At 39.1% G+C, this 22119-nt stretch overlaps 1 protein-coding gene across 1 annotated transcript in view; it reads right to left on the bottom strand.

Moving 5' to 3' along the window:
* MYH15 (myosin heavy chain 15) overlaps nt 1-22119 on the bottom strand; it is a 171445-nt gene that overhangs the window by 40444 nt on the left and 108882 nt on the right. Inside the window, 5 exon segments of the mRNA XM_065875875.1 lie at nt 3252-3267; nt 7545-7637; nt 7640-7670; nt 21078-21385; nt 21388-21466. Of these exon segments, the coding sequence (XP_065731947.1) occupies nt 3252-3267; nt 7545-7637; nt 7640-7670; nt 21078-21385; nt 21388-21466 (527 nt within the window).

The raw sequence follows: 22119 nt of genomic DNA, 5'->3' as shown, positions 1-22119 counted from the left end.
ACACTAACATTTGTGCTATAGAGGTCCCAGAAGGAGGGGAGAGAGAGAGAGAGAAAGACATAGAGAGAGACAGAGAACATATAGAGGGAAAATACCTCAACATAATAAAGACCATCTATGACAAAAGCACAGCTAACATAATACTCAATGGTGAAAACTCAATGGTGAAGATGGCTCAAAGATCAGGAACAAAACAAGGATATTCGTTTTTGCCACTTTTATTCTACACAGTACTGGAATTCCTAGACATAGCAATCAGAGAAGAAAAAGAGATAAAGACATCTAAATTGGAAAGGAAGAAATAAAACTGTCACTATTTGCAGATGATATGATACTATACATAGAAAACCCTAAAGACTCCATCAAAAAACTATTAGAACTAATAAACGAATTCAATAAATTTGCAGGATACAAAATCAATATACAGATTCAGTTACATTTCTGTACACTAATAACAAACTATCAGAAAGAGAAATGAAGAAAACAACTCCCTTTACAATTGCATCAAAATGAATAAAATACCTAGGATTAAATATTTTTGTTTGTTTGTTTTGCGGTACTCAGGCCTCTCACTGTTGTGGCCTCTCCTGTTGCAGAGCACAGGCTCCAGACGTGCAGGCTCAGCGGCCAGGGCTCACGGGCCTAGCCGCTCCATGGCATGTGGGATCTTCCCGGACCGGGGCATGAACCCGTGTCCCCTGCATCAGTAGGTGGACTCTCAACCACTGCGCCACCAGGGAAGCCCCCTAGGACTAAATTTAACCAAGGAGGTGAAAGACCTGTACTTGGAAAACTAAGACACTGATGAAAGAAACTGAAGATACAAGTAAATGGAAAGATATTCTATGTTCATAGATTGGAAGAATTAGTATTGCTAAAATATTCCTACCCAAAGCAATCTACAGATTCAATGCAACCCCTATCCAAATACATTTTTGGCATTTTTCACAAAACTAGAACAAATAATCCTAAAATTTGTATAGAACCACAGAATAGCCAAAGCAATCATGAGAAAGAACAAAGCTGGAGGTATCATACTCCTTGATTTCAAACTATGCTACAAAGCTACAGTAATCAAAACTTTATGATACTAGTACAAAACTAGACACATAGTTCGATGGAACAGAATAGAGAGGCCAGAAATAAACCCACACTTACATGGGCAGTTAATTTACAACTAAGGAGTCAAGAACATACAGTGGGGAAAAGACAGTCTTCAATAAATGGTGCTGGGAAAACTGGAAGTTAAATGAAAGGAATCAAAATGGACTATTTTCTCACACCATGCACAAAAATAAATTCAAAATGACTTAAAGACTTAAATGTAAGACTTGAAACTATAAAACTCCTAGAAGAAAACATAGACTGTATACTTTTTTTTTTTTTAGACTGTATACTTTTTGACACTGGTCTCAGCAATATGCTTTTGGATCTCTTTCCTCAGGCAAGGGAAACAAAAGTAAAAATAAACTAATGGGACCTAATCAAACTAAAAAGCTTTGGCACAGCAAAGGAAACCATCACAAAATGAAAAGACAACCTACTGAATGGGAGAAGATATTTGCAAATGATATATACAATAAAGGGTTAATATCTAAAATATACAAAGAATTCACACAACTCAATATCAACAAAACAAAAAGTCTGATTTAAAAATGGGCAGAGGACCTGAATAAACATTTTTCCCCCCCAGGGAAGACATTCAAATGGCCAACAGACACATGAGAAGATGCTCAACATCACTAATCATCAGGAAAATGCAAATCAAAAGCACAATGAGATATCACTTCACACCTGTCAGAATGGATACATCAAAAAGACAACAAATAACAAGTGTTGGTGAGAATGTGGAGAAAAGGGAGCCCTCATGCACCGTTGATGGCACTGTAAATTGGAGCAACCACTATGGAAACAGTATGGTAGTTCCTTAAAAACTTTAAAAAATTTTAAAACCGTATACAATCTATCAGTTCCACTTCTGGATACTTACTGGAAGAAAATAAAAACACTAATTTGAAAAGATATGTGCACCCCTGTATCCATAGCATCATTATTTATAATAGCCAAGATATGGAAGCAACCTAAGTTGTCTTTCAATAGATAAATAAGGAAGATGCAGTGTGCGTGTGTGTGTGCGTGTGTGTGTGTGTGTATGCAATAGAATATTACTCAGCCATAAAAAATAGTGAAATTATGTCATTTGCAATAACATGGATGAGCCTAGAGGGTATCATGCTAACTAAAATAAGTCAGACAAACAAAGACAAATACCTTATTATTTCACTAATATGTGGAATCTAAAAAAAAAAGGAACAAACACAACAATACAGAAACAGACTCATAGATACAGAGAACAAAGTGGTGGTTGCCAGAGGCGAAGGTGGTGGGAGGGTTAAGTGAAACAGGTGAAGGGGATTAAGAGGTACAAACTTCTTATTTTAGTTATAAAATAGGTAAGTCATGGGGACATGATGTACAGTATAGGGAATATAGTCAACGGTACTGAAATAACTTTGTATGATGACAGATGGTTACTAGACTTATTGTGGTGAGCAATTTGAAATATAAATAAATGTTGAATCACTATGTTATATACCTGAAACTAATATCATATTTCACATCAACTATATTTCAATAAAAAAGGAAGAAAAAAGAAAAGTCTTCAAGAATTGATAGCCATCAAGCTTATGATGGTAACTAACTGTTTTCCGAAATCTAATTTTACCTAAAAGCTCCACTTTTATTATTGGCAACAAATATTGTCAGCTGTTTTCCTTGTAGTGACAGGCTCACTTTGTTCATTTTTGAGAAAATATCTGAGTCTGAATAAGCATAGTTTGTCAAATGTTCTTTCAAGTAAATATGATTCTTCCTGAAAAGATTGCTAGTTCAACTCAGAACTTGCACAATCACACATCCTACTTCAGTATGAAATGGAAGTGCTTTATGCATACTTTTCGTTTTGTCACACAGAATATTAAAAAGATATATACTCGGGGTTGAGATGTAGTATAATTAATTTTTACTGTTTCATTAAAGACATTCTTAAGTAAAACTGACTTCTTTTATTTTAAACTGTTGAGTATGGACCAGCGAATACAACGATTATAACTACAGTGTGGTGCTACTGCCTCAGCTTGTGATAAGGCTCCAGCAGTTTTAATCGGCATTGCTTTTGCACCATCAATAACAGCAGCAAAAGAATTTAAAAAGCAAACAGAATCTTAGTATTAGAATGAAATAGTTCTAACCTCTTACTTAGTTCCCCTAAAAGAGTCTTGACAATTGCTGGGGTTGCATAGACCAAAACTGAGAGGCTCTGGGTGATACATCATATTTAAAAGTTTTCTGGGGAAATGCCAGTCCATTAGGGCAGCAGTCCCCAACCTTTTTTGCACCAGGGACTGGTTTTGTGGAAGACGATTCTTCCACAGACGGGGTCGTGGGGGATGGTTCAGGTGATAATGCAAGCAATGGGAAGCGATGGGGAGCGGCAGATGAAGCTTCGCTCTCTCGCCCACCACTCACCTCCTGCTGTGCGGCCTGGTTCCTAATAGGCTGTGGACCGCAGCCCAGGGATTAGGGACCCCTGCATTAGGGGGTTAAGACAAACATATCACATATTTTATAGAACTAGGACTCACTTAACATGGCTTAATTGATCACATTTACTCTTGGTCTCCTTTGAAAGCAGAGTATAATCAGTGGACAGGACAGGCCATGAGAAAGAAACTTTGGTGATAGTAGCAAAAAAAGCAGCAAAAAATCTGGAGCATAGACCTAGTGAGAGGAGGGGAGGTTTGGATAGGTATATACCTAAAATTTAATTTGTACAAAAGCCAAAAGGTAAAGCTAAGAATAAAGGAGGAAATAAAAGGTCCTGCATCCTAAGCAGAATTATCATCTCAGATCCACTTTCATTTCACTCACCCACCAATTTCCTCAACAAAAAAGTGAGTAGAAAATTAATGCCAATAGGTAGAGAGGTAGGCAATGCCTATGAAAAAACTTGTATACAATACTACCTTCAGAGCTGGACAAAAAGGTGTACTCCAGCTTAGTCTCTGAACTGAACAGTCCCCACGTAGACTACATCCTAAATGGCACAGAAGATCAAACTGGGGGTTTTGTAATGAGGCCAAGTGTAATACACCCTGTCACCAGCATAAGAGTTCTACTTAGTGTCCCTGCTAGAATCCAAAACTCCTTCCTCTTCTAGATTTCCAGGTTTGTTATTTTGCCAGTTCATTCTAATTTAGCTTTGACTCTAGATTAACATCTAGAAACAGAGGTGTCCATAGGCAGAAGGATAAACGGTTTTCACTCTCGTTTTAAAGTGAGTGCCTCTGGGCATCAAGAACACATTGTTTATTTTCATTGACCTAGGAATTCTATCTTTGGGAATATATTACTAAAAATAATTCTAATTACAGACAAACAGCTAGCCACATGCTGTTCATAGCAGACAAGCAAGTTACAGGACAAGATGAAGTAACCATTGTCCATCTACTTGATGGATTCGAAGCACTCTTGTAAGTGACTGAGTATGCAAGATACAAAAAAGCTCATGACAAACTGAAAATGAAAAACCTCAAATAGATTGCTACCATGTAAAATATAGGAAAAAGATCTCACTAACAATAGTGGTTGACAGTTAAGAATAAGTCAACGGAACATTGTTCTACTTTCAATTGATCAAATGTTTGTGGATCTCCAATAAGTGGCAGGCATTGTTCTAGATGACTGACAAAAATCAGTGATCAAAACAAAGACCCCTGCCCTTGTGTAGGGTACATTCTGGCAGGTGGAGACATGACAAACTTATTTATTATGTCAAGCATGTAGCTTCTTTGAAGGTATTAAATGCTATGAAAATAGAAGCACATGGAGAAAACTGGTTGAGAGCACTCAAATGTCACCTTCCCAACAAGGCCTATCCTGACTCCTCCCAGATCTATTTGATTAACCCTCATCTTTAAGTCTTTGCTGAAATAGTCAGGACAAGAGGAAATAGTCAGGGCAAGACTCTAGGGTGGGAGTGTGCATGGTATGTTCAAAACACAGCAAAGAGGTCCAAGTGACCAAGGCAGAATGAGAGAAGAGAAAGTAGAAGAGGTCAGAGAGATAATGGGGCCCAAGCATCTGATCCTTGTAGGCCATTGTACAGACTATGGCTTTTTATTATTTTTTTTTTTTTGCAGTACGTGGGCCTCTCACTGTTGTGGCCTCTCCTGTTGTGGCTCTGGACGCGCAGGCTCAGCGGCCATGGCTTACAGGCCTAGCCGTTCCGCGGCATGTGGGATCTTCCCAGACCGGGGCACGAACCCGTGTCCCCTGCATTGGCAGGTGGACTCTCAACCACTGAGCCACTAGGGAAGCCCCAGACTATGGCTTTTACTGAATGTAAAAAAGGGGTGTGGGTTCATACTACCCAAGGCAATCTACAGATTCAATGTGATCCCTATCAAATTACCAGTGGCATTTTTCACAGAACTAGAACAAAAAATTTTTAATTTGTATGGAAACACAAAAGACCCTGAATAGCCAAAACAATCTTGAGAAAGAAGGACACGGCTGGAGGAATTATGCTCCTTGACTTCAGGCTATACTACAAAGTTACAGTAATCAAAACAGTATGGTACTGGCACAAAAACAGACATGGATCAATGAAACAGGATAGAAAGCCCAGAAAAAATCCCACACAATACGGTCAATTAATCTATGACAAAGAAGGCAAGAATATACAAAGGAGAAAAGACAGTCTCTTCAAGAAGTGGTGCTGGGAAAACTGGGCAGCTACATGTAAAAGAATGAAATTAGAACATTCTCTAACACCATACACAAAAATAAACTCAAAATCGATTAAAGACTTAAATGTAATACTGGATATTATAAAACTCCTAGAGGAAAACATAGGCAGAATACACTGTGACATAAATCACAGAAGTATCTTTTTGCATCTGTCTCCTAGGGTAAAGGAAATAAAAACAAAAATAAATTAATGGGACTTAATTAAACTTAAAAGCTTTTGCACAGCAAAGGAATCCAGAAACAGAAGAAAAAGACAACTCTCAGAATGGAAGAAAATATTTGCAAACAATGCAGCCCACAAGGTATTAATTTCCAAAATATACAAACAGCTCATACAGCTTAATATCAAAAAAACCAACAACCCAATCAAAAAATGGACAGAAGACCTAAATAGACATTTCTCCAAAGAAGACATACAGATGGCCAACAGGCACATGAAAAGATGCTCAGCTTCACAAATTATTAGAGAAATGCAAATCAAAACTACAATGAGGTATCACCTCACACCATTCAGAACTGTCATCATCAAAAAGTCGACAAACAATTAATGCTGGAGAGGATATGCAGAAAAGGGAACCCTCCTACACTGTTGGTGGAAATGTTAACTGGTGCAGCCACTATGGAGAACAGTATGGAGGTGTCTGAAAAACTAAAAAAAGAATTACCATATGATCCACAATCCCACTCCTGGCCATATATCTAGAGGAAACCAATGTTCATAGCAGCACTATTTACAATAGCCAAGACATGGAAACAACCTAAATGTCGATCCACAACTGAATGGGTAAAGAAGCTGTGATGTGTATGTATGTATATATATATGTGTGTGTGTGTGTGTGTGTGTGTATGTATACATATATACACATACACACACACAATGGAATATTACTTGGCCATAAAAAAGAATGAAATAATGTCATTTGAAGCAACATGGATGGACCTAGAGATTATCATATTAAGTGAAGTAAGTCAGAAAGTCATATGATATCACTTATACGTGGAATTTAAAAAAATGATACAAATGAACTTATTTACAAAACAAACAGTAGACTCACAGACATAGAAAGAAACTTATGGTTACCAAAGGGGATAGCAGGGATGGGGGAGGGACATAAATTAGGAGTTTGGGATTAACATACACACACTACTATATATAAAATAGGTAAACAAGGACCTACTGTATAGCACAGGGAACTATACTCAGTATTTTGTAATACCCTACCATGCAAAAGAATCTGAAAAAGAATACATATATATGTATAACTGAATCACTTTGCTGTACACTTGAAAGCAACACAACATTGTAAATTACCTATACTTCAATTTTTTAAATAAATTTAAATAAATTTAAATATAAAAAAGAGGTGTGGGCTCATTACTGAAAATTAGGAAAAATGCCTATTTCAATGAGGTAGATATGATGAAGAGGCATGTTTGTAGACTGTGTGGACAGCCCCTACCATCCTTTGACCTTGAAAGCTGCTCCAGTCAACTGCATGTTGCATTTTCCCTTCAAGGAGGAGACCTGGGCGGGGACTCCCAAGGTGGTACAGAGGTGATCTTTCCCAGACAAGAGTGTGTCTGTGGACAAGGTAACATCAAGGGCCTCATTTGTCCCCTAGAATTTTTAAGTGCCCACTCAGGCTCAATAACTGTTTCACCATTTCAGTGGTCTCTCTACCAGTCTGTGGGATTGAGACTCATAAGTGAAGCATCACTGAAAGTTCACTTACCATTTTCACTCCGTAGTGTTGTTTTCTGTGCTGTCAGATCATTTGCCAACTGAGTCACTTCATCTAGTTTTGCATTTTCTTCATTCAAGTGCTCTCATACAGACTACAGAGCTTCTCAGCATTACCCTATGAGTTGAGAAGGAAAGATTGGACATGGTTTATAGAGACCATGCTGAATTAGCTGCATAAGGAAGGAGGGGAGGGGTGGTTCCTGGGACCCTTGTGCTCTCCTCTGCCCTGAAAGCCACAGCCAGCATTGGGAAACCATGTCTTCTAATTTAGGAAAGCACAATACACTCAGGGTCTGGGCCCCTCAGAGGCCCAAACTTTTCAGATTATAGGTATTAATGGAGAAATGACTCTTTGGGTATCGGGGACCCTCTCTAGAATTCACTGCTTTTCTGAAGAAGAAAACGTGTCAGTGATGAAGTACATAGTCACTTCCTGACATTGTATTATATATTTAACCATCTTTCTTTCCTGCTAGAATATGTTTCATGAGGGTAGAGATTCCATCTAATCACAGATTATGCCCCCAGTGCCTTGAATCGTGTCTAGCACGTATGAGGAGGTCAGTTAACAAGGGGGTAGGCTCAGAGGGAAGGGAAAGGAAAGATGGGAAGAGATGGAGGAGGAAGGAAGGAAATCCAAAGGGCTGACCAAGAAGGATAGGAGAAAGCACATGGATCTGAGCTGCAGTAGCACAATAACAGAAGTTTAAACTGTTAAAACAACTGGACCCTCCCGATCACTAAGGCTGCAGGCTCCTGATTACCCTGTTGAGTTAACATTTCAATCCTAAACTCTAACTCTCAGAATTGTTCATGTTTGAAGAAATGGATATGCCATGTGGCCTTTGCACTTCTACCTGGTTAAGTAACCAATCTAATCATCAGACTCTTGCCACACTCTGGAAACTAATGCCAATACCATGAAACCCAATATTTTCAGGACAAAGAGCTGCCACATGTAAGATGGTGCTATCCTCTTTACCTAGCTATAATTTGCATTCTCATTATTAATATGGTCAGAAGTCATAAAATGACACTGGTGGTACTATAGAACCACAGTTCTGTAGATTTCACATAGCTGTTTTTGTGTTTTGCTCTTTACATGTATTAAATCACAATTCATAAAACAGCCCCATGAGACTTTCGTCTCTATAAAGAAATAGTACTATGGAAAAAGTAGGAAGAGGAGGGACAACTACAACAAAGAAAGGATCACACCAATGGCATTCCAAGAAAATAGTGAAAACTGTGAAATCTGGTAGTGAGTCTAATAGTTTCCATGTTAAACTAATTTTTATGATATAGCAATGGCCAAGGACCAAAGACATTTCAAAGATGACACCAGGTTTGGTCCTCTGGGAAACTTCTGAATCAGCAAATATTGGAGCTCTCCTGCTGGAGCCTATGCTCTGTTGAAGACTGTTCTCTTTAAGCTTACCCTAATGACTATTTTAAACTCTTTATGAAAGACTCCTAGATTACATCTTATATTCCCAAGGCCAAATGTAGTGCTTGACACAAAATAGGCACTTAATAAATGTCTAGGACACTCAAATTACTGCAGACTTTTGTGAGAGGTTGGCCAACATACCCACCACAGTTTACTTAGAAGTCACCTTCAAGCTTTCCTTATAAGCCCCAACCCCCAAACTTGTTTTGTTTTGTTTTTTTAACTGACTTGGGATATTATCCACTGATTAGCAAACAAGGGAAGAGGCACATCAGGTGCCTGCCCATTTGGAGGCTGACAAGGAATAGTTCTATTCTCAGATGTTCCATAGCACACCCACGCTTAGTGGTGGTTATGAAACCAGACCTGGCAAAGATTCAGTGATCAGCTCTCTCTACAATGCCATCGGCATCATGTAGTTTAGAGCACTGATGGCAAATGCCAGCCACACTCAATTATCCACATTCTCCACTTGCTACTAGAAGCTATAGTAGTGACACAGGTAACACTTTTTAGATAGTCTGTAATTTCTAATATTTCAAATGTTGAATATGTTTGCTCCCACTTCTGAAAGTAATTTGATAGTCAAAGTTGGCACACTTGCTGTTTTCCTCACAATATTTCTCAAGAACTCAGATTGCCTCTGTTTTATAAATGAGAAAACAGAGTTAGAGAGGCTAAATACCTTGCCCAAATTCACACAGCTAGTATGCATTGGGTTTAGGATTTGAACTGATAATTGCCTGTGCAGATGCAAAAAAAAAAAAAGTCAGGCACTAGATTCTAGATTCCTAAGCATCCATTGTATGACATAACAACAAAGGAAATGTTAAGAATTAATTGACTTAACATCCTAGTTGGCTCAAATTGTCATGAATCCTGGGTCCCAGAAGAAAATGGATAAAAATGATGACTCTGTGAACCATCTTTATTTTATGTTCTCTCCAGTAATAAATGACCCATGAACTGGGGCCAAGAGGAACACAGCCAGATGGGAGAAATGCCAATTCTGCTTGTGGTCATGAGTGTGCTCTGCTACACACCTGTTTGCTGAGGGTAAAAGAATACAGATCTCTATAAGACAACTTAGTCAGTTTTGTGGATATGGCAAGCAAAGGAGCCAGAGAATCCCCAGTTTTCAAGAGAAGCTGGCTGTGCACATCAGCAGAGTAGGCAGCCACTGGGCACACAGGAAAGACACTTGCCCTTAGGCACCGCTTCAAATGGTAGTTATCCATGGGCATTGTTTACACTGGTATAGTGTTTTCAATTGAAAAAGTATTTTCATAAGCAGGGTCTGCAAAAGACAAAGAGATTGTTCATCTAAAGGTGGCCTGTACAGAGGTATAACATTCAAAGGGGTGGTACCTTCAAAAGAACTTCAAGTTTAAGCCTAGAGATAGACACTAAATTTTGATACCAAGAAGGAAAAGGTTAATGAAATAATGCACACTCATCCTAAAGCTGGCTCTTAAAATGATGCATAAAAATGCTGCCTCCTAGAAATTCAGGAACCAATGGGAATTCAAAATAATCAAGATAATTGTGAGATTGCCTATAACTTCTAAATTGCCCTGAGCCTCTCTGTCAGCCTAATATACTTTCAAAAATGCTTCAGTTTCCACTGTACCACAGAGTATTGGCATTTCTGGCATTATAAGTCAAGAAAAGATGAAGTAAACAATACAAGTTAAAGTTCAGCATAATGGATATGCCTATGAGGGTGAACAGAATCACTTTATCCCACCAACAAATATGTAAGGCAGAATGAAGTCACCCACAGATATACACAGGATTTGGAGCTGAGGCCCAGCTCTGCCATATAATTTTTGTGACCCTGGACAAATTGTTAAACCCATGAGCCACAGAATTCCCAAGAGGCATATGTAACAGATTAATGCTAGTAACTGAGTGTACAGATTACGGAAAGCATGTAGTAAACATGAGTAAAATAAGACCTAGCTTCTGCCTTAGAGATGTCTTCTATTGAAGCAAAGTGAAAAGACCATACAATGCACCAGAAAAGGGGGACACCAAAAGTGCTACAAGAATTAAGAAACAGATAAAATTTTAATAAGAAAAGTTGAACTTGAGCATTCCAGGAAGACAGTTTAGTTGGAAAAGGCATATTGGTGGCAAAGTAGATATTTGGCTGAAATAGAGGGTCCAGGAAACAAAGTACCAGAATCTAAAATATTCAGGGCAAGTGGAGTCAGATCACAAGCCACAGGGTACCTTGAAGGGCACAAGTTTGGAGTTCACTTTGAAGCAGGGACATGATTCAATAAAGCCATCTCTCAAAATATTCATACAGATACTATTTAAAATAGAGGGGAAAAAAAAAGACTAAAAGCAAAAAAAGATAATTTAGAAAACCACTGCAATAGTCCAGTTAAAAGATAATGAAAGTCATACATGTGAGTGGGAATGGAATGAAAAATTGCAAGACAGTGCAAAATTGACCTGCTGTAATAATTGATTGGAAATCCAAGAACAGAGAGGAAACAAATAATCAATTCTAGGCTTAGAGTCTGGGTGACGGAAGAAACAGGGTGCTGCTGGTAACAAAAATGTCCACAGGAAATGTGTCAGCTTCAGGAGAAGGGGATAAGTTTGGTTTTAGACATGCTAATTTGAGGAAAGGGAGACATTACTGAATTTTGAAAGAACCAATTAAGAAAATTCTTTTAAGAGAGACCTTCAAGATGGTGGAGGAGTACGACATGGAGATCACCTTCCTCCCCACAAACACATCACAAATACATCTACATGTGGAACAACCCCTACTGAACGCTGGCAGAAGACCTCAGACCTCCCAAAAGGCAAGAAACTCCCCACGTACCTGGGTAGGGCAAAAGAAAAAACAGAGACAAAAGAATAGGGACGGGACCTGCACCATTGGAGGGAGCTGTGAAGGAGGAAAGGTTTCCCCACACTATGAAGCCCCTTTGCGGGCGGAGACTGCGGGTGGCGGAGCCGGGAAGCTTCGGGGCCGCGGAGGAGAGCACAGCAACAGGGGTGCAGAAGGCAAAGCGGAGAGATTCCCACACAGAGGATCGGTGCCGACCGGCACTCACCAGCCCAAGAGGTTTGCCTGCTCACCCGCCGGGGCGGGCGGGGCTGGGAGCTGAGGCTCGGGCTTCGGTCGGAGCCCCGGGAGAGGACTGGGGTTGTCTGCGTGAACACAGCCTGAAGGGGTTAGTGCGCCACAGCTAGCCGGGAGTGTGTCCGCGAAAAAGTCTGGACCTGCCGAAGAGGCAAGAGACTTTTTCTTGCCTCTTTGTTTCCTGGTGCGCGAGGAGAGGGGATTAGGAGCTCCGCTTAACGGAGCTCCAGAGATGGGCGGGAGGCGCGGCTATCAGCGCGGAGCCCAGAGACAGGGCAAGAAATGCTAAGGGTGCTGCTGCTGCCACCAAGAAGCCTGTGTGCGAGCACAGGTCACTATCCACACCTCCCCTCCCAGGATCCTAGGCAGCCCACCACTGCCAGGGTCCCGTGATCCAGGGACAACTTCCCTGGGAGAACACACGGCGCCTCAGGCTGGTGCAACATCACGCTGGCCTCTGCCGCTGCAGGCTCGCCCCGCACTCCGCGCCCCTCCCTCCCCCCCGGCCTGAGTGAGCCAGAGCCCCCGAATCAGCAGCTCCGTTAACCCCATCCTGTCTGAGCGAAGAACACACGCCCTCAGGCAACCTACATGCAGAGGCCGGGCCAATCCAAAGCTGAACCCCAGGAGCTGTAACAAAGAAGAGAAAGGGAAATCTCTCCCAGCAGCCTCAGGAGCAGCAGATTAAATCTCCACAATCAACTTAATGTACCCCGCATTTGTGGAATACCGAATAGACAACAAACCATCCCAAAATTGAGGCAGTGGACTTTGGGAGCAACTGTAGACGTGGGGTTTGCTGTATGCAACTGACTGGTTTCTGGTTTTATGTTTATCTTAGTTTAGTATTTAGAGTTTATTATCATTGGTAAATTTGTTTATTGATTTGGTTGCTCTCTTCCTTTTTTTAAAAATATATAGATATATATATATGTTTTCCTTTTTCTCTTTTTGTGAGTGTCTATGTGTATGCTTCCTTGTGTGATTTTGTCTGTATAACTTTGCTTTTAACATTTGTCCTAGGGTTCTGTCTGTCCTTTATTTTTTTTTTAATAAAGTTTTTAGCACTTGCTATCATTGGTGGATTTGTTTTTTGGTTTTCTTGCTCTCTTCCATCTTTCTTTTTTAAAAAAAAAAACTTTAATTTTTTATTTTTAATACTTTTTTTAGGTTTTATTTTAATAACTGTTATTCTTTTTATTTATTTTTTTTCTTTCTTTCTTTCTTTCTTTTTTCCCTTTTCTTCTGAGCCATGTGGCTGACAGGGTCCTGGTGCTCTGGCCTAGTGCCAGGCCTGTGCCTCTAACATGGTAGAGCTGAGTTCAGGACATTGGTCCACCAGAGACCTCCTGGCTCCACGTAATATCAAACGGCGAAAGCTCTCCCAGAGACCTCCACCTCAACACTAAGACCCAGCTCCACTCAACAACCAGCAAGCTACAGTGCTGGACACCCTATGCCAAACAACTAGCAAGACAGGAACACAACCCCACCCATTAGCAGAGAGGCTCCCTGAAATCATAATAAGGTCACAGAAACTCCAAAACACACCACCAGATGTGGACCTGCACAACAGAAAGACAAGACCCAGCCTCATCCACCAGAACACAGGCACCAGTCCCCTCCACCAGGAAGCCTACACAACACACTGAATCAAACTTACCCACAGGGGGCAGACACCAAAAACAATGGGAATTACAAACCTGCAGCCTGTGAAAAGGAGATCCCAAACACAGTAAGTTAAGCAAAATGAGAAGACAGAAAAACACAGAGCAGATGAAGGAGCAAGGTAAAAACCCACCAGACCAAACAAATGAAGAGGAAATAGCAATCTACCTGAAAAAGAATTCAGAGTAATCATAGTAAAGATGATCTAAAATCTTGGAAATAGAATGGACAGATAGAATGAAACGTTTAACAAGGACCTAGAAGATGATGAACAACAAACAATGATGAACAACACAATAAAGGAAATTAAAAATTCTCTAGAAGGAATCAATAGCAGAATAACTGAGGCAGAAGAATGGATAAGTGACCTGGAAGATAAAATAGTGGAAATAACTACTGCAGAGCAGAATAAAGAAAAACGAACGAGAAGAATTCAGAACAGTCTTAGAGACCTCTGGGACATTAAATGCACCAACATTCGAATTATAGGGGTCCCAGAAGAAGAGAAAAAGAAAGGGACTGAGAAAATATTTGAAGACGTTAGAGTTGAAAACTTCCCTAATATGGGAAAGGAAATACTCAATCAAGTCCAGGAAGCACAGAGAGTCCCATACAGGATAAATCCAAGGAGAAACATGCCAAGACACATAGTAATCAAACTATCAAAAATTAAATACAAAGAAAAAATATTAAAAGCAGCAAGGGAAAAGCAACAAATAACATACAAGGGAATCCCCAAAAGGCTAAGAGCTGATCTTTCAGCAGAAACTCTGCAAGCCAGAAGGGAGGGGCAGGACATATTTAAAGTGATGAAAGGAAAAAAACTACAACAAAGATTACTCTACCCAGCAAGGATCTCATTCAGATTTAACAGAGAAATTAAAACCTTTACAGACAAAAGAAAGTTAAGAGAATTCAGCACCACCAAACCAGCTTTAAAACAAATGCTAAGGGAACTTATCTAGGTGGGGAAACACAAGAGAAGAAAAAGACCTACAAACCCAAAATAAATAAGAAAATGGTAATAGGAAAATACATATCAATAATTAACTTAAATGTAAATGGATTGAATGCCCCAACCAAAAGACACACACTGGCAGAATGGATACAAAAACGAGGCCCATATATATGCTCTCTACAAGAGATGCACTTCAGACCTATGGACACATACAGACTAAAACTCAGGGGATGGAAAAAGATATTCCATGCAAATGGAAATCAAAATAAAGCTGGAGTAGCAATTCTCATATCAGACAAAATAGACTTTAAAACAAAGACTACCACAAGAGACAAAGACGGACACTACATAATAATCAATGGAACAATCCAAGAAGAAGATAAACAATTGTAAATATTTATTCACCCAACACAGGAGCATCTCAATACATAAGGCAAATGCTAACAGCCATAAGAGGGGAAATCGACAGTAACACAATCATAGTAGGGGACTTTAACACCCCACTTTCACCAATGGACAGATCATCCAAAATGAAAATAAATAAGGAAACACAAGCTTGAAATGATACATTAAACAAGATGGACATAATTGATAGTTAAAGGACATTCCATCCAAAACCACAGAAGGCACTTTCTTCTCAAGTGCTCATGGAACATTCTCCAGGATAGATCATATCTTGTGTCACAAATCAAGCGTTGATAAATTTAAGAAAACTGAAATCATATCAAGTACCTTTTCTGACCAGAATGCTATGAGAATAGATATCAATTACATGAAAAAATATGTAAAAATTACAAACACATGGAGGCTAAACAATACACTACTTAATAACCAAGAGATCACTGAAGAAATCAAAGAGGAAATCAAAAAATACTTAGAAACAAATGACAATGAAAACATGACGACCCAAAACCTATGGGATGCAGCAAAAGCAGTTGTAAGAGAGAAGTTTATAGCAGTACAATCCTACCTCAAGAAACAAGAAACATCTCAAATAAACAACCTAACCGTACACCTAAAGCAATTAGAGAAGCAGGAACCAAGAAACACCGAAGTTGGCAGAAGGAAGGAAATCATAACATTCAGGTCAGAAATAAATGAAAAAGAAATGAAGGAAATGATAGCAAAGATCAATAAAACTAAAGCTGTTTCTTTGAGAAGATAAACAAAATTGGTAAACCATTAGCCAGACTCATCAAGAAAAAAAGGGAGAAGACTCAAATCAACAGAATTAGAAATGAAACAGGAGAAGTAACAACTGACACTGCAGAAAAACAAAGAATCATGAGAGATTACTATAAGCATCTATATGCCAAAAAAATGGATAACCTGGAAGAAATGGACAAATTCTTAGGAAAGCACAATCTTCCGAGACTGAATGAGGAAGAAATAGAAAATATAAACAGACCAATCACAAGGACTGAAATTGAGACTGTGATTAAAAAATCTTCCAACAAACAAAAGTCCAGGACCAGATGGCTTCACAGGCAAATTCTATCAAACATTTAGAGAAGAGCTAAGACCTATCCTTCTCAAACTCTTCTGAAATATAGCAGAGGAGGAACACTCCGAAACTCATTCTACAAGGCCACCATAACCCTGATACCAAACCAGACAAAGATGTCACAAAGAAAGAAAACTACAGGCCAATATCACTGCTGAACACAGATGCAAAAATCCTCAACAAAATACTAGCAAACAGAATCCAACAGACAATTAAAAGGATCATACACCATGATCAAGTGGGGTTTATCCCAGGAATGCAAGGATTCTGCAATATACGCAAATCAATCAACGTGATACGCCATATTAACAAATTGAAGGATAAAAACCATATGATAATCTCAATAGATGCAGAGAAAGCTTTCAACAAAATTCAACACCCATTTATGATAAAAACCCTCCAGAAAATAGGCGTAGAGGGAACTTACTTCAACATAATAAAGGCTATATATGACAAACCCACAGCAAACTTCGTTCTCAATGGTGAAAAACTGAAACCATTTTGTCTAAGATCAGGAACAAGACAAGGTTGTCCACTCTCACCACTATTATTCAAAATAGTTTTGAAAGCTTTAGCCACAGCAATCAGAGAAGAAAAAGAAATAAAAGGAATCCAAATCGGAAAAGAAGAAGTAAAGCTGTCACTAGTTGCAGAAAAAATACTATACATAGAGAATCCTAAAGATACTATGAGAAAACTACTAGAGCTAATCAATGAATTTGGTAAAGTAGCAGGATACAAAATTAGTGCACAGAAATTCTTGCATTCCGATACACTAATGATGAAAAATCTGAAAGAGAAATTAAGGAATCACTCCCATTTACCATTGCAACAAAAAGATGAAAATACCTAGCAATAAACCTACCTAAGGAGACAAAAGACCTCTATGCAGAAAACTATAAGACACTGATGACAGAAATGAAAGATGATACAAACAGATGGAGAGATATACCATGTTCTTGGATTGGAAGAATCAACATTGTAAAAGTGATATACTACCCAAAGCAATCTACAGATTCAATGCAATCCCTATCAAAGTACCAATGAAATTTTTCACAGAAGTAGAACAAAAAATTTCACAGCTTTCATGGAAACACAAAAGACCCTGAATAGCCAAAGCAATCTTGAGAAAGAAAACCAGAGCTGGAGTAATAGACTCCCTGACTTCAGACTTTACTACAAAGCTACAGTAATCAAGACCATATGGTACTGGCACAGAAACAGAAATACAGATCAATGGAACAGGATAGAAAGCCCACAGATAAACCCATGCACATATGGTCACCTTATTTTTGATAAAGGAGGCAAGAATATACAATGGAGAAAAGACAGCCTCTTCAATAAGTGGTGCTGGGAAAACTGGACAGCTACATATAAAAGAATGAAATTAGAACACTCCCTAACACCATACACAAAAATAAACTCAAAATGCATTAAAGACCTAAATGTAAGGCCAGACACTATAAAAACTCTTAGAGGAAAACAGAGGCAGAACACTCTATGACATAAATCAAAGCAAGGTCCTTTTTGACCCATCTCCTAGAGAAATAGAAATAAAAATAAACAAATGGGACCTAATGAAACTTAAAAGCTTTTGCACAGCAAAGGAAACCATAAACAAGACAAAACGACCACCCTCAGAATGGGAGAAAATATTTGCAAATGAAGCAACTGACAAAGGATTAATCTCCAAAATATACAAGCAGCTCATGCAACTCAATATCAAAAAAACAAACAACTTAATCCAAAAATGGGCAGAAAAACTAAATAGACATTTCTCCAAAAAGATATACAGATTGCCAACAAACACATGAAAGTATGCTCAACATCACTAATCATTAGAGAATGCAAATCAAAACCACAATGAGGTACCACCTCACTCTGGTCTGAATGGCCATCATTAAAAAATCTGGAAACAATAAATGCTGGAGAGGATGAGGAGAAAAGGGAAGACTCTTGCACTGTTGGTGGGAATGTAAATTGATACAGCCACTATGGAGAACAGTATGGAGATTCCTTAAAAAACTAAAAATAGAACTACCATATGACCCAGCAATCCCACTACTGGGCATATACTCTGAGAAAACCATAATTCAAAAAGAGTCATGTACCACAATGTTCACTGCAGCTCTATTTACAATAGCCAGGACATGGAAGCAAACTAAGTGTCCATTGACAGATGAGTTGAGAAAGGAAATGTGGCACATATATACAATGGAATATTACTCAGCCATAAAAAGAAACGAAATTGAGTTATTTGTAGTGAGGTGGAAGGACTTAGAGACTGTCATACAGAGTGAAGTAAGTGAGAAAGAGAAAAATAAACACCGTATGCTAACACATATATATGGAATCTAAATAAATAAATAAATGGTTCTGAAGACCTTAGGGGCAGGACAGGAATAAAGACACAGACGTAGAGAATGGACTTGAGGACATGGAGAGGCGGAAGGGTAAGCTGGGACGAAGTGAGAGAGTGGCATAGACTTATATGTACTACCAAATGTAAAACAGATAGCTAGTGAGAAGCAGCCGCATAGCACAGGGAGATCAGCTCAGTGCTTTGTGACCACCTAGAGGGGTGGGATAGGGAGGGTGGGAGGGAGATGCAAGAGGGAGGAGATATGGGGATATATGTATATATATAATTGATTCACTTTGTTATAAAGCAGAAACTAACACACCATTGTAAAGCAATTACACTCCAATAAAGATGTTAAAAAAAAAAAGAAAATACTTTAAATATAATCAGAGGAAATAAAAGAAATTGCAGAGGTTAAAGGAGTAGGATGTAGTGAGGTATACACCTACTTGTGGGAACTAGTCTCCAAAGATGGCCCCCCAGGTAGCCACAGTCTCTTCGCAGCCATGTGTAGACCTTAGCCCTGTGACTCATCACTGTTGGGAGTCACACAGAATCACTCCACTGTATTGTAAGCCTTCCTCACAAGAGTCTTTGCACCTTTGGTCTCTTGGAATATTTGCTTTTAGTGCCCTGAATTGCCATGTAAGAAGTCCAACTCCCCTATGCCTGCCATGCTATGAGGAAACCCAAGTTAGCTACATGGAGAGGTCACACAAAAAGAGAGATTTCCAACCAGCCCCCAACTGTCTAGCTATCCCAGCCCAGGAGCCAGACACGCAAATGAGTAAACCTTCGGATGATTCCAGTCTCAACCACCATCTGCGATAAGCCTGTCAACCTCCAGAACCAAGAGAGAGAATAATAAATTATTGTTTTAACTCTAAGTGATTCGTTACATATCAATAGATAAATAGAACATTACTTTTTGGTCAAGGAGTCAGATTAAGACAGATATGGACAGACTTTGCTTTTTTCTCAAAATACCATTTTTAGTGTGGAAAAGCCTTTTGTTTTTTGCAGTGGGTGAATAATGCCCATGTGGAAGAATATTTTATTCTTTGGAACAAGAAGGAAATAAATGGATGAGTGAATAGCTTATAAGGTGAAGAGAGGAGTTATAATTAATGGTCTTAATCTTATCAGTAAGTTGTTAACATTTATTAAAAGGAAGGATTCAGAAAGGCAGCATTTATTAAAAGGAAGGATTCAGAAAGGCAGGGTTAGAAGTCTGTTTCTCTTCTAAAATAAAACAAAGTGAGTTAGAAGAACAAAGAACTTCTGAGCAGCAATGAAATTCTATAGGAAGTTGGAAAGTATAAAATTCACACCTAATTAGTATGGATTTATGGTGAACCTATCAACAGTTTTATGATTTTATGACTTCCTACTAAAATGTACAGAAACAGAAGAGTTCCTGAGGATGAATGAGAGGCAAAGAGTATGAAGAGAGTGAGGTCTTCCAGGGCTCACTTGGGCTGACAAAAGAAGATGAAGCCTACAAGGGCAAGGAGTGAGAATATTTTCATTGTTGAGGACAGAATCGATACAAAATGCAGAATACAGAAGAGACGGAGGAAGAGAGGTCCTAAGTCCTCACTAGATTTATATTTTAAGATAATTGGAGGTGGGTTGGCAGGTACAGTGGAAAGAAAGAGAAGGAAAAGCAGGGTAGTTGTGTTTCTACTCAACATGGTCTTTAAAGGAAATTAATGCTAAACGTTTCAGGAGTCACTCAGTATCTGAAGAAATTCTACATTTTTCTGACATCCGTCCATAAAGATCAAGATTTATTGTTGGTTCGTCTTTCCCGGGTGACTATAAATTCTGCTCACAAGGACAATTTGGCACCAGCTACTTGCTCTGTGTGACCTCAAGCAAGGCTCCTCTCAACTGCCAGGAGGTAAGGCAGCTCTCACCTCTGATCTGATACTAGTCATTCGAGATGAGAGCTGGCAGTGTAGAGATTAATGGGCTCAGTGAAGAAAGAACATGTGATAAAGTTTCTCCTAGTGTTGGCTCGTTAAAGAGATGCCAGAGGACATGAAGGAGAAAAAGTTCTCTCCTCCCCGCAAAGCTATTTGTGCCACCATTTGTTCAGAAGGACTCAAAGTACCTGAGCCCCACCGTGGAGTGCTCCCAACTCAAAGCCATCCTTCAAGAGAGAAGCACCACTCATGAGCTAGTGGTTTCACTTGTCCAGTCTACTTACTACATCATCACTAGAGAGACCCACAAGGAACATGGACTGGAATTCCAATGAAACCAGAAGCCACTGTCAGGCTACCTTCAGGGGATGGTCATGTGACTTTAACAATCACTGAGATTAGACCTGATCTAGCCCATCTGAAGATCTCTAGCCTCCACTAGCAAATACTCTGAGTCACCAGTTTGCTTTAACTTTCTTTTCCTTCCCCTCCTCTGCCTACTTCCATGTCCTAACTCCTCAAGGAGGGCTTGGCAATGTTCCTTACCTTAGCTCTTGTCATCTGCTCAACATGGGTCAGGACATCATTCACTCTGAGCTGCATGTCACTCTTGTCTTTTTCCAGTGTCTGCTCGACCTGTTGTAGATTTTCTACCTGGCTCTCCAGCTCAGCCAGGCTGTCTCCGTGCCTCTTCTTCAAAGAGGCAGAGGTTGCCTCAAAGTGCAGTGTGGACTCTTCCATGTCTCAGCGGAGCTTCTGGAATTTTGTTTCTTGTTTCTTAGTTATTTCCAGTTGAGCCAAACTGGCCCCTGCTGTCTCCTCCAGCCCCTCATTCAGGTTTTCCAGCTCTCGGTGAGGTCAGTTCTCTTCCTTTCTACCTTGGCTCGAGTGGTCCTTTAAGCTTCCAGTTCGTCTTTCAAAACCTGTATCTGAGCCTGTAGCAATAAATAATTTTGATTTTACTAAGCACTTGTAGCATATTTTATATTCAAGAGCTCCACTGTATTTTTTTTTATTTCTCACAACTAACACTTTTGGTTCTCATTTTATAGTTAAAGAAGATAGAATACAGAGAAATTAAATGATTTGATCCAAACCAATACCAAGAGCAGGATTAAAATTTGTAATTCCTCTCAATTTCCCAGGCCTTGGTGATAAGCAACCTCATTATACTATATACATGAAGAGGAAATTTTAATAAAGAGCACTTTCCAAAGGAATAGAAAATATTTTTCATATAACAAGGAATCATTTTAAAGAGAGCTTATTAAAAAAATAACATGATGAATGTTATATACAATACCTAATTTATCTGGAATTTGCTTACCTGACAACCTCAACTATTGGAAACTTGGGCAAAAATATGATTAATAGACGAAATATTTTGAGTTCAAGCAGCTAACTCACAAGCATCAATTTAATTTTACACACAATTCTGACAAACCTGGTTACTTGGTTTCTTAGTCTGTAGGTGATTTAAGGTAGCAGGAAAATTGAAATAAAAAATAATTTTAATTGGGTGGAGGAATGAGACTACTAAATTGGATAGTAATCTGATATCATTAGAAGCAGAATTATAAGACAAAGA

The sequence above is a fragment of the Phocoena phocoena genome, chromosome 4, assembly GCF_963924675.1.
Source record: "Phocoena phocoena chromosome 4, mPhoPho1.1, whole genome shotgun sequence".
Taxonomy (NCBI): Eukaryota; Metazoa; Chordata; class Mammalia; order Artiodactyla; family Phocoenidae; genus Phocoena; species Phocoena phocoena.
Note: the sequence above shows the minus strand (reverse complement) of the source record. Positions and strands in the feature narration are given on the sequence as shown.